A 17,427-nucleotide genomic window follows, 5' to 3' on the forward strand; every position below is an offset into this window, starting at 1 on the left:
CTGAGCCAAATATTAAATATTAAAATTACTTTATTACAGATGATTCTTAATCCAGTAGCCCTCTTCCAACAAAAAATAGTAATTACAAACAAAATATTACATTTACCCCCTAAACTTTGTTTCCGAGTGTCTTTTATACATTTTAAATCACTTATCATCTATAAGGAATAGCGTTTCTCGTCTGCTATGTGACATTCAACTTCTTGCACGATCTATACATATTAATACAATTTAATACAGGTCTCTGGACCAGGGAGAATAAAACAACATGATCCACCAAATGACAAGAGATAAAAGGAATACTGATAAACAGACTGTACAGAGTAACCCTGCCTCGCGCCTACTCTCCACCTATGGCAGCCGTCCCTCAGCAGACTGAGGGGGGATCATAGTAGACTCTATAATCTGGTCAATCACTTGTGCAATCAGTGCAACTGATCCAGTTCAGAGTGACCAAGGTCTAAAAGCTAGACTCTGCCCGGGCTGCCGTAAAAACACCTGGAAACTGTAGTAAACATAAGAGAAGGTCTTTAAAAAAATGCCTACTCGTTTGGCCCTCTGCGGAAAATAAGCTTAGTTTTTGTCAGAAATGGAAAAGGGCTGATGTTGGTTAAAAGGGCAAAATGAGGAGCGAAGTGGGACCACCACGTTCATATTTATTGTGTTGTCAGAATTGAGCTAGAGATCAGCCAGAGGGCAGGACTTAAAACAATGCAAATGTTTAAGAACAAAGTGAAAATGTTTTATAGCTAAATGAGAAAAAGGAGGAGGATGCTTCATCAATTTAAAAATACCTCGTGGTTCCCACAGCGCCTCAACCCAACACCATATCAAACAGCTTTTACCGTCTCGTGCAAGAATTTGGTTGTGGTGCACTAAATGATTTAAACAGCCAAATATATTAGAATTCAAACTTTAGAGACAATTCTTTGTTTTTCTACTATATATATATTTTTTTTTTTACTATTAGAACCTCAACTTCAGGCATGTGACTAAAAACCATAAGAGCCTATGCTAAGGCAAAGGCTACTTCTAACGAGTTTGGAAATTATGTGCAAAAATCCTTCTGACTCAGCATTAAGCGGTTGCCCTCCACCGACGGCAACCTGACCTAGAGCTGTGTTGTTATTGTTCACAGCAGAACATCTGTAACACGTCTCAGAACGCGCAGCTGCAAGACAGTGGGAACCCAGCGGCTGTAAAACATCTGAACACCACTTGTCTAAAACCACATCACCGTGTTCGCATCACAAGTTAAGTTGTCAATTAGATTTAAATTTTAAAATTCAAAATATACAATATTAACAGGTTTACTGTACATTTCACTCCTGAAAATCACATAACACATTTCACAATAAGACTTTCACCTTTAATCTCTAGAATCCTTCTTGATAGATTTATATAATACTACATATATATTATGTTTCACTTGTTGAGCTCTTTTCAGGTAGATTAGAGAGGGGCTGAAGACCACACCAGGCTGAGGAGGTAAGATGGAAGCGAACGGGGAGCTTGGTGGTAAGAACATGACGTGGGGGTCACCAGGGGTGAGAAAGAGCGGGGTGTCAGATTGGGGAAGGTTGCAGGGGCATGGCAGCGGAGCTCACAGCATCACCACCCATCCACCCACAGACATTCAGCACCCGCTAACCGGCAGGCTAGTGAAGCTCCTCCTCACACTCAGTGTTTGTTCTTCTTTTTTCAGTTTGTTTTGAGCCAAAACGGCACAAAGACATTCTAGACAACTGTGCTGGACAGTGGCACCCAGAGGGCTCCGTGCTATTTATCTAAAGTATGCTTGCTGCTGAGTGTTTGCTCATTTAGTCAATTCAGCAAACAACTATCTAGAGTGCAATTTTCTTAAAAACGCCCTAAACCCACTTTCATCACATTAACCCAGTACATGCATCCGTATCATCAGCCAAGTGTGCAAACGCTCATACTGTTCGACTGGAGAAGAAAGATCAGTAACTACTGCATGTACGTGCCTGAATGTCAACGTAGGTGTGTAAATCTCACATTAACATTGAGTGTGGGTGAAGGCCTGTGCCGCAGTGCAAGTCACCATCTGGTCACGACACCCTGAGGTGAAGCTCAACTTGAGGTAGGCCAGCAGGCGTGGTTCACTTTGTCACTTTGTGCATAGTGCATCGCTGAGACGGAGCCGAATTAGTGCTGGGACGTAACAGAACAGGCGAGGAGTCAACGCCGGCTTTGAGACTATTCAAGTAGAGGTTGGGTGCACCGAAAACCCCACCCCCGTCGTGAGGTGCAGCCTCGGCCTCTCACACTGGCCATCCACCAGGCAGGTGTCAGCGAAGCGCAGAGTCCTGTGGAAACCCGACAGTCCGAGCTTTAACGTGCACCACAAACGACCGCTTCCCGCTCACACCTGACGGATCCCAACCGTTAACTCGACTTTCACCGGCGCGTCTGGCACAATCTCAAGATACGGAACAACATATTGGCGTAAATAGTTTTGATGCATCCGACCCTGAACTCTTACCTTTGGCATCGTTGCTGCTTTCAGTGCACCGTTACTGTACGGCTCTGTGTGAAATCACTGCATCAGACCACTTCTTCTGCTTTACATTGTGTGGTGGAGGCCAAGTCTCTTCTCTTAGAACCCTGCTGGTACTCGCTCACAACAACCCACGCGGTCTTTCTAGTCCAGTCCATTCTCTGAGTCTCTGCGTAACCACATACTTTATTTTGAGTCACTTGTTTCACCTTTTCGTTCGCCTGCAACTGGAAATAAACACACAAAACCTTCTTTCGGCACACGGTTGAGAAGTTTGGATCATTTTGACAATTATTGAATTCATAAAAAAAACTGTACAGTGAATATAAATTTCCTCAATATCAGAACACGGTAAACTTTCTCAACCTATATACAAATCTGTAAACAGACCTTTCTTGACAATAAACGCCAATATTTGCGTGCTAATTTGGGTCAACGGCAACAAAAGCGAACTTAGCAAACAACCCTGAAACGACTGCTGACTGTAAACGGCCTTGAGCCACTCGGAACTCAACACATCTGGGTTTCCACAGGGCTCTGCTAGCAGGACACTGATGTAAGAGAACGGAGGTGAGGGGTTAATGTAAAATGTAAACTGTGTGTGTCAGCATGTTGTGCATGCATGGGTTGTGTGGCGTTACCTCGATTTAGGAATTTAGGACGATTACTGCATGTGTGTGTGTGTGTTCTAGGTGTATGACAGGTGGGATCCGTTGGAGATCTGAGAGGTGATGCTGGCGCTCCTGCTCATGCCCTGTTCATTCCTCCCCCCTGATGACGTCCTCCTCATAGCCTGTGGGCTGTTCCTCACCCCTCCCACGCCTCCCCCACTCCCCCTCTGGCTCCCTCCTCCAGGGTGGTGGAGACTCCAGGGTGGTGGGCCCCCAGCCAGCATGGGGTGACCCCAAGGCTGCTGTGAGCTGGATGCCCCCTGGTGATGATGACTATGGTGACCGCCTCCTCCACCTCCTGCGGCCCAGTGACCTCCCCCCTGAGCCCCCTGGCCTCCTCCACTGCCCCCTGCCCAGCCTCCCTGGGAATCGGGGGCCAGGTTAGTGAGCACCATGTTGCTAAAACCCAGCCGCATGGATTCGGAGTCAAAAGCCTCGATCTCTCTGGCCTGGCGCTCCAGCAGCGAGCGAATACGTTCCAGGCGCTCGTTCTGCAGGGCAAGCATTTCCTCCTCAATCTGTCAAAAGACACACAATTAATGAGCTCAAATTAAATGATAACATAAACATTTTAGCACCAAGACACAGCTCAGAGTCTCTTGCCTTCTGCTCCAGCAGAGCCCTCCGCAGTGACACTCTCTGCTCCAGCTCCCTCCTCTCCTTATCATGCTGAGCGTCTGTTTGCATCTTGATCTTGCTCTGGTACGCATTGAGCAGCTCCAGCTCCTGCTGCAGCTGCATCCTCAGAACCTGACACTCCCCCTCCTGAGCTTCATCCAAACGCAGCTAAGGGCAAACAAGTAAAAGGTAAATGATTTCAAACTATTTTTCATTTCCAACCCTGATCAATAGGGGAATTTTCACATCTCGGTTTCACTGCCCACTTGGGCCTCCTGTTCGTATACTCACAGCCTGTGTGGAGAGCATTTCATTGATGGAATGGTCGTACTGCTCAGCCAGGATGGCCAGCTTTCTGGTCTGCTCCTCCTTCAGCCTCTTGAGCACAGCCTTGTGGTCAGACTTCGGTGTGGTCTCAAGCAGGTGGTTTCTGAGGGCCTTGTACTGCCTGGTCTGAGTTTTACAAGTCTCCTGGAACTGCTTCTTAATCTGGAGCTCCTTAGACTAAGGAAAACAAAAGGGAACTCATCCTGAAGAAATCATATTAACTAACTTTAAAGGAGAATCATAAAAACAATTAGTCTTTTACCTTGAGACTCTTGGGCTGCTGCCGGACCTCCATGACGTGCTTGCGCCTCAGCTCCCTCTCCCTCCTCTTGTTGTATTCCAGCTGGTTGGTGAGCTCCGTCTGGTGCTGGGTCCGGATCAGCTCTGCCCGTGCTTTCTGGATCGTCCCCAGGTGCCTGAACTCCAGCTCCTGCATTGACTCGTGATGTCTGAGCAGCATGGCGTGCTCCAGGTCCTTCTGTGTCTGCCTTTTGTTCAGCTCCTGAAAAAGACCAGGAAATGCACAATGAGAGAAGTCAAACAAAGACACTCCGTAAACAAACTTGTTTAACTGTAACTGTTAGGGTTGGGGTTCTGGGTCTTTACCTCCCTGGCCAGGTCCTGCTCCACATTGTGTCTCGCTATGAGGATCCTGCGTTTGAAGCGTCGACACTCCAGCTCCAGGTACTGCCTCTGTCTTCTCAGCAGGTTGGCCTCCTCCTCCGCCTGACACATTTATGTTTAGAATTCACAGTTTAATACACTAATGATCACTATTCAACCTGTACGTATTGTGCAATAAGTCCTCACCTGGAAGTGCTGGATGTTCTCTTTCTGCTTCGACAGCCATTCCTGCTTCTCTTTCTTGGGGGTTGACTGGTTCTCACTCAGTTCCTGTCACAGACGTATGTATTCAGTTTTTATTTCAGACAGATAGTGTGGCACGTTGTGTTGAATGTGTGTATAGTTCAACTCCGTTACCTCTTTGAGCTGCTCCTTGCGTAATTTATACTCTCGTTTCTGTGATTCAAGGAAGCTGCTAAGCTCCTTCTTCTGCTGCACCTGGATGTGCTGCTGGAACTTCTTCTCATCGTTCGCAAACGTTTTCAGCTAAACCAAACAAGGAAACTGGTAAGAGCAGAAGATCACTGGAATCCAACACACTCTGACTGTGTTCGATCAAACATACATCTTTCTCCAGAGCTCCCTGGTGTTTTTTGAGCAGCTTATCCATCTCTTGGGTGAAGTTGTTTCTCTGGCTTTCCAGCTCTTTGTCCAGCCTCAGTCTGTGCTCATCCATTTCCCCTTTCAGCTTGTTTTCCAGGGCCATCAAGTGCTTCTGGTGTTGCCGTCTCATGCGTTTATATCCCGACATTTGCTCCCGCAGCTCGGAGTCCTGTTCGTGCTCCTGCATCTCTCGGGTCACCTGTGTGGATGCAAGGGAGAATCAAGACATTACAGCCACTAATAAAAAGCATTTAGCAACTAAAACATGTGAGTGAGATCTACTGAGGAGTGAGGTGTAAAGAGTGGTGCTCTTACAAGTGAGGCTGTGCGTATAGTAGCAAAGTGCTCTCTGTTGCGGTAGTGCTTCCTCGGGGCCTGAGCTGGAGTCGTCTGTGGTTCGGAGGGTTGACTACTGGCTGCCTGCTCTGCACACAAGCTCTCTTCTTCTTCCTAAAGAAGAAATGCAGCAACATCAATTTTATGTGTGAACCAATGATTATTTAATGAAGACAATAATCATTTGTACTGTGTCACCCACGGGTTTGAGGTGTATGACAGAACTGTTGGACATGACTGTGTGGTCTCCCTCCATCAGGTCCAGTTCACTGCGGCTGTCCTGTGCGGCTTCATTTAGGCTGTTGACAGAGCTGCTCTGGGAGCTGGCACTGATGGACATGCTGGGGATAGACTGATTACTGCCGACACTGTTCACAGTTCCTGTCCGACCTCCACCCGGCTCTAGCTCCTAGGGACAGAGAAAGAGCAAGGAGTAGAGAGAGACAGACAGAGAAAGAGAGATGGCAAAGGAGAGGAAAAGAGCCAAAGGGAGAACAGGAGAAAGACCAAGACACAAAGAGAGGCACAGACAGACATGCATACAGACCAATGCATGCTTAGTTATTTTCTTTACACAACAGAAATGACCAGGACAAATCTTATTGCACTGCAGGACTAGAACTACTGTTAAATGTATAAACATCCGCACACCTCCTCTCCATCCTGAGTTTCTGCTGTGGGTCCATTGTGGGCCTCCTGAAGGAGGATCTTCTTCATTTTGCGGTACTGTAGGTTGTCGAGCTCTCGCACTGCATCCTTTGTCCTTTGAATAAGATCCATAAGCACAGATTCTGGACGGTCACGCTGCAAAAATGCATGCTGGAGGGAGGGGTAGCAGTAAGGAGAGGACAATGATAGAACAAGAAAGCAAAGGGGAATGAGATCAGCACAAGCTGAAAGTTTCAAGTGATGTTCAAAATGTTAAAAAAAACAAATGAACTATTAACAATAGGTAACACTAGTCAAGGCCAACTGATGTCTTTTAACATGAGGACCTCTAATTGCTTGTATATGGGAGACTTTATAAAAATCATTTGTTTGTCTGCGTGGGTTAGTGGCTTCACGCCGCTGGGATTCTCTGATGTCATCTTGTGTGGTCTGTGCGCGCTGCTAAAAACAGTATGTACCACCGGATGAAGTACAATTTAAAAACATTTAGATGCTGTGTGTCGAGCTCGCATTCCCAAAGGACAACTTCCATTAGTAACCATGAGTCCATTAGTGAACTAAGTGACAGTTGCTCAATTACTTAACAATGGATGCACAAGTCACATATCTACAGTAATTACATCTGTGTTTTTCTACCAAATCAAGTTCTGTGTGTGTGTGTGTGTGTGTGTGTGTGTGTGTGTGTGTGTGTGTGTGTGTGTGTGTGTGTGTGTGTGTGTGAGAGAGAGAGTCTGTTGAATTTGTGTGTGAGTCCGGAAGTCTGGGATTAGTGACTCAAAATAGAAGCTTATAGGGGAGAGTGCAAAATCAGAGCGATTTATCAAGAGAGGGCTTCGGTCTCCCATCTTAACACACTGATCCGCTGCAATTTCTCTGCAGTAACAAAGCGTATGTGTGAATGAACTTACACCCAGCATGTCATCAGAGTGTGGTCTATCTTGGGGGATCTTCTGAAGGCAAGAATCAATAAAGTTTCTAAAGTAGTCTGACCTGCACAAACCAAGCGACGATAGAATGTCAGACACAGATGCGGAAGTCTTTCCAAAAGTACCCATTCAAAGAATGAACAAAACATGCATTTTAATATAGAGTGAGTAAAAAGATTAATTTTAATCAGTGTTTATAGTAACTGTTGTGCGACATCTCACCATTCACTGGACTGAAGCGAGGGGCTCTCATTCTGCGCTATGTGGTATAAGGCACTCATTGCATTCATGTTAAACAAAGGAGGCTTCCTCTCCGCTGGAACAGGAAGGATGACCGTTAGTGTGTGTGTTTTACTACACAGGTTAATTCACATATTGCCAAGTAATATTCTTACACAAATACAACGTCCTCCAATTATATAAAGACATTAGCTCACACGTTTAATGACCTATTGATTAGTTTGGCACACAAACAGGACTTTGTTTTGTCATATCTGAAGAGCAGATCCTGTGTTGTTTTCTCCTACTTTTCTCCATTAGTCACTATTAATCTCTGCTGTTAATATATTTTCACATACAAGAAAATAAATCCCACATATCCACACATACCTAATTCTATGCAAGTGATCCCTAATGACCAAACATCCACCTTTCCATCATACTGGCCTTCGTCCATAGCTAGAATCACCTCTGGAGCCATCCTAACCAGTATACAGGAGGAAAAGAGAAGAGAATCACACAAGGCAGTGTTTATTTAAAAGACTAGTTAGTCACACTTGCATTTTGTTATGTGGGAAAACAGGCAAACTGTGATTACATTACTATAAATACTCTCTTGGTTCTGGCATACTGGTGTTGGTGTCCTTATTACTCATCTGAACAGTTTCTCCACAGCATAAATAGCATTAAAAACCAGGATTCTCCTGAAGATAATGTCTCAATTCTGACTCCCAACAATCACCGTCGGAAAACATGTAAATACCTCAGTAGGTCACTGAGGATATGCAAACTGAGTACACAGGGAAATCCAGATCACGAATCAATCATTTACTGAGCAGTCCTTCAATTAGAAACCAATAATAAAGTAATTCAAAGTCAAAGATATTTCTTTAACTAACCAATATGGCGTCCCCACAAAGGAGTTGGCAGGGGAGGCAATGGAGGCAGAGCCAAAGTCTGCAAGTTTGACCTGGCCAGGCTCAGTCAGCAGGATGTTGCCTGCCTTTACATCCCTGCAAGACAGAAAAGCACATGCGTGTGAAACAGAGTGAGAGACGGGGGGCAAGAACAGGAGGTTATGTGAATATTACTCACCTGTGGATCATATTGTGGGAATGAAGGTAGGCCAGTCCCTGCAGAGCACCATGAGTAATGGCAGCAATCTCCACTTCTTGCAGAGGTTTTTTATGAACTGAGAGGGGAGAGATATTTTGAGCAGGGATTGACATCTGACATCGGATGATAAAATTCAGAGTCTTTCTTTTGAGATAGTCAGTCACACATCTTTTACAAACAAACAAACAATTCTGTTCACCTTCTAGTAGATCCGAGGCTGAGCCAAGACAATACTCCATCACCAGCTAAAATAAAAAAAGGTCAATAATAATGTGTATAAATGACTCATACATATTGCAAAAACAATATCCCAAATTACTTACCCATGCTGTGTGCTCACGGAGATAACAACCTTTGTATTCTATACTGTTGGGGTGTCGAATCCTCTGGAGAAACTTCACCTCTTTGATTATGTCTTGCCATTTCTGTAGGCAAAGATTAAAAAACAACATCACTTGTACTAGAGGTGAGTGAATTTGTGTGCATGTCTGAGTGCAGTGGTTCTTACAGATTATGTTATCTGAATGTTATCTGAAATCATGGGTAAAGTGGACTGTACTTGGGAGGACAATAGTAAAGTCAAGGACAAGGATTATTTTGAGACTGGAAGGTAAATACATCTTAGAATCCTAATGATAGATTGGTAGTGACTGAAACAAGCAGTGATTGATTTCTCTAATCATTGTGTTTTAGCACAGGTGACTCTGTCCTTTCATTTTAAGCAACCTGTTTGAGCTCTTTTTCCGATCCAACATTCCTGACAAATGCAGTTGGCTGTCTGACAAAACCTTGAATCTCTGTTCTCTAAAGCCTACCGCTTCTGTCTGACTGTGAACCACATGTCACCGTGACTCTTTATCTGCTTCACCATCTCCAATTACTGGGCCTGTATCAGTCGAGGCATCTTGCACGTCTGGCTGAAGCACGAAAATCACTCGAGAATGTATATACAGTAAATGTCTGTAATTATTGACGGTTATTTTCAGTTATGCACCACAGAACTAGTTCTCGTGTGTGTAATTAGAGTTTGAAGAGAGACAGAGGCAGAGAGACAGAAGAGGGAAGGAAAGAGAGAAAAATCTCTGTTTAGGACCAACCAGTTTGCAGCTACAGACAAATCTTATGCTTTGACAGCAGTTACATTGTCATTTTGTACAAATGATCACCACAAACATATTAATTACCCAAATTTCCCACCTCTAAAGAATTACCAACTAAATGTTAGTAATTCTAACTTTGTAACTTAGAGGATGACTCTATATCTAGTTAAGGAGCTTATTTTTTTCCTGACACAGAATCATTATGAAATGAAATGTTTCCCCTCCCATTGTCAGTTTGATTATTTACTATCTGATGTGATGAACATTTCATACAACACACTGGATTCCGTTTTAGCCCAATACTCAATCAATGCTGTCAACTTTACGCATGGGACTTAGTTTAAGGATTTCATCTTTGTTCTCCACATTGTTCAATACAGGAAAATCTACTGTTAAGCAAGTCTCTGACCATGTGATATGGCCATGACCACAAGCATGAAGAGCAAATAGTGAATGATTCATAGTCAAATAATTCATGTAAAACGCTTATGGTCAGGGTCTGAACCATTACATAAATACAATTAATCTTGTCTTACCTCATTAGACTGTTTGCCACTGTACGACATCTTCTTAATTGCCACCACCTCATTTGTGCGCACATCTCGTGCCTGAGAAACACAACGTACATCAGTGCACACATCTATTACAACAGAGGTCATTCAGCTCATGCATGACTTTACTTTAGTAGGATTTAATTTTTTTTTGGATGCAGTGTTCAAAATCAGAGAGCTATGAGTCATCACTATCCTGTACCTTGGGTGTTAATATAAGCTATCACTGCCTGATAAAAATAACTGTTGAAACCGCTTTTGGCTTTTATTAAAGGACCAAGTATCACTTTTCCCACATGTTGTAACATCACATATATATGCATTTGTTTCAGACCTGAGATAATACAATGATGAATGACAGAGACAGTATTTGCTTACTTAGTTGACCAACACAAAGCTTGGTTTTCTTGTACTAAACTGGTGGTCTCCTAGACTAACATGTTCTGTCAAGTGCATTTCTCTTGTGTGTTAGTGTGAAGGTGTAGTTGCCGTACAAAGTAGACCGCGCCAAAGCTGCCATGGCCAATCTCTCGAAGGTCTGAGAAAAGCTTCTCCGGATCTTCTTTGAAGAAGAGATCAGCTACCTCTGGGTCCTTCAGGCTCCCTGCCCTTACAGAGGAGGGCATCCTGGTTAATGTAGTCCCTTATCTCCCACGCAAAGGGGATGGGACTATCTGGGTGCTGAGCTACGCCAAAGCAGCTGAAGATTCATCTGCAGTAATGGATGAGCCTAAGGAACATGCACATGTGCCCTACACGGACAGGAAGAGAAGACGAGGACAAAAAAGACACGGGAGTTAGAAATGAAATAAAATATTTGCTCAGCTCAGATCAAAAATAGCAATAAGGAAAGTCAACGTATTAGACTTTCAAAGCAGAGGAGCTCATCAAGCTGTTTTACATTATATCAGAGCCTGTTGAACCATGAGACAAAGTCTAATAAATGGTATTAATGCAAAAACACTGTATAAACATTGTGCCACGCTTTCACCTGCTGACACTCCTGCAACCCATTAACAGCAGAGTCATCACAAGTGCATCAATTCAAACCCCTCCAGTAGCTACTGCCGCTCTAAACTAGTGAAATGCAAATATTGGAGCTGTAAAATTGATTTCATGTCCACTGCTATGACGCGAACAACAGTAATGAGGGGTGAACTGAATCAGTTGATCAATTACAGGAGCTGCTTTCAAGCGGTGTTGTGCGCTCCAAACTGGATGAATCAATTGTGCTCTTGTTAATTAATTTAAGGGACATGTAGGACAAGCACCAAGTTTCCATACTTTTGAATATTTGAAGTGAAAAGAAGTAAACAGACTTGCACCAAACAGACTATATAAGTGACGAGGAATGTGTTTTAATTATTATTAGCGCTTCACAATGTGGCTGTTATCAGTAACTTGAATAAACACAGGAATAATGTCTTGCAGGAATACACCTATTAATAGTAAAACAAATAATCAAAGACTTTTGCCCGCACCATACCGCCCTAAAAAATACCCCACCCAGTTCATTTATTCATTTCAGTTTAGCTGGCAACGATCCATCCCAGAGCCAGAGACCACACGGATGTCATTACAAACACACTCCCTGGGTGAACTGCTCTTTTCCTGCTTTCAGCTTATCTTTGGTTTGGCAGCAGTGCAAACCGAGCCAGCTACAGTCAACAGTATAGCCTGGCAGTCTGCTGCACCAAAAACCACAATGTTGGCTGAATGTCACAAGGTTGGTCTTTGTGAAAGAGCTGCGCAGCTGACTGGGGGAAAAAATCCAAGAGTGAGAAACCGCCTCAAGGACAAGAAATGTCTTAGTGAAAAGAAGCTAAAACTGCTTCAGGAGACAAATCCAGGATTTTATGTTGAATATTTTAAGCATTGTTACATTATTGGCTGCAGCATCGTTCTAGACACCAACATACAAACCTCCTATAAAGAAACAAACGCAGGTCAAAATGTAAGTCCTGCTGCAACTGTGCATTGACAGGGTGAATATGTTGGTGTAGAAACGTGGAGCTGCTGATTTGCACAGAAAAAAAGGAAAGCATTACATCATACTGTAACGCCTATGCTGGAAACTGATACTGCACTGAATTACACCAGAGTCAAAGAAGTGAGAAGTCTTGGCTTGCGTGGCTTTCACTCCAGTTACTAGGCTACAAATACGCTGAATATTTTAGAGAATGTTTAAAAAAACTTATTTAGGCAAATGTGTGGAAAAGAATTACACTGAACATGTTCAAAACATTGAACTGTGTTCCAGTGTTAGGCAATACATGAGCAATTCTGAATGTGAATAGTGACTCAACGGGGCAATCAACATATCTCAACAGCAACAGGGAATCGTCAACAACAACACAACTTGCCAGTTGTTATAGACTGTAGGTAAGATATAAAAGCATCACTTTTAAACAACAAAGAAAAATTCAAGCTGTTAGACACATGCTGAACACAGAGGTCTAGTACATTAGCAAGCAGAGCCCCCTGTGTGAGAGGAGACGTAGGGGTGAGGTCAGAGCTGTGCGAGAAGTAGAGATGATTGTCCAGACTAAGATGCGTTTCTGTCACAAAAATCAAATGGCTTCAATACATATTTGTTCTTTAACCGGATCTACTACTGCATTTGGATGTGGTTATAAAAGGAATAACTTCAAATTAGTTTAGTAAAATAATATAATATGTGGTAAATACAAGGTTAAATATCCAATTACTAAACCAAACTAGACTTAAATTGGACATTTATAATAAAGTACCATATACACTAGAGGAAAAACAAAAAAAAAAAAACATTTATCTCCTGATTATCCATGAAGTCACAAGACGGCATCTGGAGATGGACCGGGCTGCAGGACATGCGTGCACGTGTGTTCACAAAGAACGCTGTGTTCAAAAAATGCACCCCAAGTTGTTTTGCTTGAGAAAATGGATTCCCCCTGCTGTATTATGTGAATTGATTTCCACGGCACTGTAAAATCAACAAGAAATCTAATGAAGAGCTAGCCGATACACAAAGCTAGTGCCGGCCACAGTAGAGAGGGGTGTTACAATGAGAGGAGGAGAGCTAGCGAAATCGAGAGGGATAATAATCAAATACTTTATTGATCCCCTTAGTGAAACTCTTAGCTCTACAACACAAGGCTACAGAGAAGCAACCATGAAGCCAGCACACGCACAGCTTTGAAAAGATGCACAAAATAAACCAGCATTGCAGGGAAAGCTGATTAAAACCAAGCCTAAGACATCCATCTGATTGAGAGCTTCCGTTAGTGATGGTACAGAGGAATGGTCATGAACCGGTTCCTACATGGACAAAACCAAAAGAGAGTGAGGTACATTAGTATGTTTAGCTTTTTTGTTTGCAAAATCTTGAATAAAATTTTCTCCAGGCTTAAAAATTCTAAATTCTCTAATAGTTCAAATAGATCAAACATGAATAATAAAGACTCCCTTTTATGATTGTTGGAAACTGAGGTTGTCCACCCAACCACTAATGGTGACTATCAGTGGTGCAAGACTATCAGGTTGCCATGTTCTGCACATTACTGTATATGGTACAATACAGCTATACACGTGCCCAGTGTGCTTTATGTGCATGAAATGGAAAGCTCTCTAGCTACAAAGTCAACAGCAGCATGTTTCTGGTGCTACATGGCAGATTGTGACAGAAGGCGGCCAACCAGTAAGAGCAAGTCACAACCTCATCCATCATCCTCTATTTAGTGTGTTTAGAACAACATCTATGTCACTGGCAGGAGTTTGGAAAATCAGAAAGATGCACTTTGATGTGGAAGTAAATATAAATGGAATCAATTAGACTGATTCAATTTGTTATGATATGATGAATAACGTGCATGTGATTGGCAGCTCAAACTTTTCAAAATTAATGGTACATTATGTTCCTCTGTCCATCACTAGAAGAAAAAAATATATAAGCCTATCCTCCCTATTTTTGGTCTTGCTCTCTTACTGAGGCATCAAATATGCTAATATTGATTTCCTATTGTTAAGCAGCCAGTCTCAATCTAACACTCTGGGGAGATGCTGCGATTCTTCTTAAGAAATTCTTTAACCAGCTAAAATTTTTACATAATGATAAGAACTGAAGCAACACAACACCTTTTATATTAGAGCCTAAAACGTTAGCTTAGTTCTGACCTTCTCTGCACATCCCTGCAATGATCACCCTGTGAGAACACATCTGACTGCTCTGCATTGTGTAATGATGTTGTAATGTCTGTTTTTCTTTTTAATTTGCAAGAATGCTTTGACTTGTTTCTGAATGAGGCGCTTATCGTGCATTTGTTTAAATAGGGAGCACATGCCAGCGACAACCTCACGCTTAAAGGCTCATAACTAAATTTATCCCACATAGTAAACTGTGCAATTTACAAACTAGTTTGTGCAATTTAAAAAGAGGAGCCCATAAATCATTAACACATTATGTTATGGAGCAGGATGGTAGTGGACCATTGTGAGGAACCAGCACTTCTGCAGTGGCCAACTGTCACTGGCTGTTTTGGATCTAGACATTAGCGAACAGAGCGGGCCACGCTTGTGTGGCTAATCCATTTAAATCCATTATGTGGTGTGGATATATACCCACACATAAACACGAGCAGGAGCGCCACTTCTCAGAAGCTTCCTCTGCAGCACGATGCCCACTGTTCCCAACAGCCCTGCGTCTCATCCCCATCACCTGCCTGCAAGCCCCAGAAAGTAAAGGAGGGGAGCAAGGACAGGCAGCCTAGCAGAAAGCTGTGATGGGGCTGAAGAGAACAAGTTGTACCTGCTGTTCAGCTGGAGCCCATAGATTACACTTTAAGAACCCAGAGCCTCCACATACTGCCATAACATACAACATATAAGTCATAAGGCACGTGTAGGTTTATGTACGTATCTGTCATCAAGCCACAGACATTAAATCTGTCAAATCACTTCGACAAAGCGGCCTGGGCAGTGGTTCCTACACGACTGGACCGCATTCAGTGTGTTATGTCAGATCTTTGTGTGGACGATCAAATGTGTCATGCAAAAGATGCGAACTCACACATAAGCCAGGCAGAAGCGCGGCTCCCCGAGTGATGGCGAGAGTTACGCAATATCCACACCAAAAAACCGAGGAATGCGACTCACGTCAGTGCACAAAAACAGGCTCCGGCGGCGGATGGAGCTCACGTCGCTGACACCGAAAACAATGATTTGTCGGGCGCTCTCGGGTCATTGTGCGCGTAAACACAATGCCACAGCGCGTCCGTGCGACGGGCACGGCGAGCATCGACCAATGTCACCCACCGTTGCACAGTCAGCTAGTCACACATGCGTGTTACTAACGATGCCCCTTGCAGATTAGAGCAAACTTCCGAGACTGGCCCCCGGAAAGTCGACTTTCACTTCGCACACGGCCACAGTGGACAAAAACAGAAAACCGAGGGAGTGGCACTGCTCGCAACGATAGTTGCATAAAGCGGATTAGCAAGCTAACATGACTAGCTAACCCCGTCTTAAGCAAAGCAATCTGTTACCATTATTTAGCTCCCACAAACCTAAGCTAACGTTAATCAGATCCAGTTTAGTATGTTAGCCCTGCTATACGCACACCCATGTCCGCTTGTTTGTGGCGTTGACATTCAAAACAAACGCAACGGTGCTGCCCAGAAATTGCTGAAGTTGCTCAACAAGGCAGAAAAACAAAACGTATCGATGCGACAATTCGTACAAGTTGTGACAGCAAGTTTTGGTTAGCTGACAAATAGCCGCCAGGGTAGCAGGCTAGCTGCCAGGCTAACCCCCGTTAAAAAATCATGCTCATGTGCAACATGTACCATTGGGCAACAAATCTTGGTTAACAGCAGGCTAAATTGTGCCGACAGCTCACCTGGTCGACGTGAATCCACTCAGGTTGGGAAGTGGGGCAATAAACTGTGGATTAATCCAGTCACCGTAAACACGGCGGGGCAAGGTGGCTGACGCTAAATCACAGACGAGCCAATGCAGTTCGGTAAAATCAAAGCGTGAACTCGCTAGCTAACCACTAAGTTAGCGCCGCTATTTCGCCGATCCGACTGCACAATTGTTCTACCCAGTACACACGGTCGCACTGACTCGGAGCGCAGCGGTATCGTTGTCTGCTTTGGACATTTGCACCGCCCGTTATCAACGTTCGGCTAGCTGACCCGGCTAGCGACTGCCGAGCGTCAACCGTCACGGCCAGCTAGCGGCTAACGTGTAGGCAGTTGCTAGCAAAGTTTCTGTCCTCGGTCGGCAGTTCCCTAAAAATGGCGGCGAGGAGAATCACCTCCCTTCCACTGTGAAGGAATCAGGGAGCGAACGCGCAGAACACCGGAGATGTCAGTGCACGCGCGACGGCCGCAGATCCAGCTGTTCATGGTAAATATTGTGCCCTCCCTGATCGCCACGGTTTGCTGCCGCTATGCCATCCAGCTGCTGCACGCATGGGTGTGTGTGGTCTGGATGGAGAAAGCTGCACACAATGACTGCCAACACGACGCCCAGTCCTGATTATAGCAAGAATGCCCAGATGCTCGACGGGCATCTCCTTATCTCCTTCTGCCCCCACGTTGTGTCTGTTTATGCACTTTTAGTCAGCGAGCTCTTAACCTGATTAACAGTTTCTGTCTAAATCTCCCCTCAAATTTAAATAACTGTTTACTCAAACCATATTAAAATAGTAATTCATCCTAGAATAAGACGTTGTAAGGAAAATGTGAACGCCTGGAGACCATAAAATAAATCAGTCAAATCAAAGAAGGGATTTGTTTCAGATCCTCCATTGATTTTAGTAATAGCACACTATAAAGCTAAACAAAGCACTCTAGATGTCTACTTAAATATGCTGAAATATATTTACACTACTGTGATTATATCTGCTTGCATCGTATTAAGTGAAAGCGTGTGGCGTACGCAACACCTGACAATCACTGAAATCAGTTGAATTACAAGGTTACATAATATAATTGTGGGTTAGTCAAATGGATGAGTGAATAAGTTACACACCAATGGGGCCGTTTGCCACTGTGCTTATTCTATTAACAGTTTGACACTTGTCACAAGTCCATTGATTTTCTGCAGAAGCGTCTGCATTCGACAGTCGCTTTGTTTTCGTGTCATGTTTACATCAGAGCCACTGTT

At 43.8% G+C, this 17,427-nt stretch overlaps 1 protein-coding gene across 1 annotated transcript; it reads right to left on the reverse strand.

Moving 5' to 3' along the window:
• Positions 1–12: 12 nt before the first annotated feature.
• On the reverse strand, positions 13–16,695 carry taok1b (TAO kinase 1b). The gene is given in 22 exon segments (XM_029174317.3): positions 13–3,505; positions 3,507–3,710; positions 3,796–3,978; positions 4,102–4,314; positions 4,400–4,639; positions 4,744–4,863; positions 4,948–5,031; positions 5,119–5,247; positions 5,327–5,563; positions 5,680–5,814; positions 5,903–6,109; positions 6,352–6,519; positions 7,278–7,359; positions 7,518–7,611; positions 7,905–7,996; positions 8,414–8,527; positions 8,610–8,706; positions 8,830–8,875; positions 8,954–9,055; positions 10,267–10,338; positions 10,776–11,033; positions 16,154–16,695. Coding segments are annotated over 21 exon segments (2,928 nt in total). The 5' UTR covers positions 10,908–11,033; positions 16,154–16,695; the 3' UTR covers positions 13–3,328.
• Positions 16,696–17,427: the final 732 nt, after the last annotated feature.

Source organism: Betta splendens, chromosome 14 (genome assembly GCF_900634795.4).
Source record: "Betta splendens chromosome 14, fBetSpl5.4, whole genome shotgun sequence".
NCBI classification, from domain to species: domain Eukaryota; kingdom Metazoa; phylum Chordata; class Actinopteri; order Anabantiformes; family Osphronemidae; genus Betta; species Betta splendens.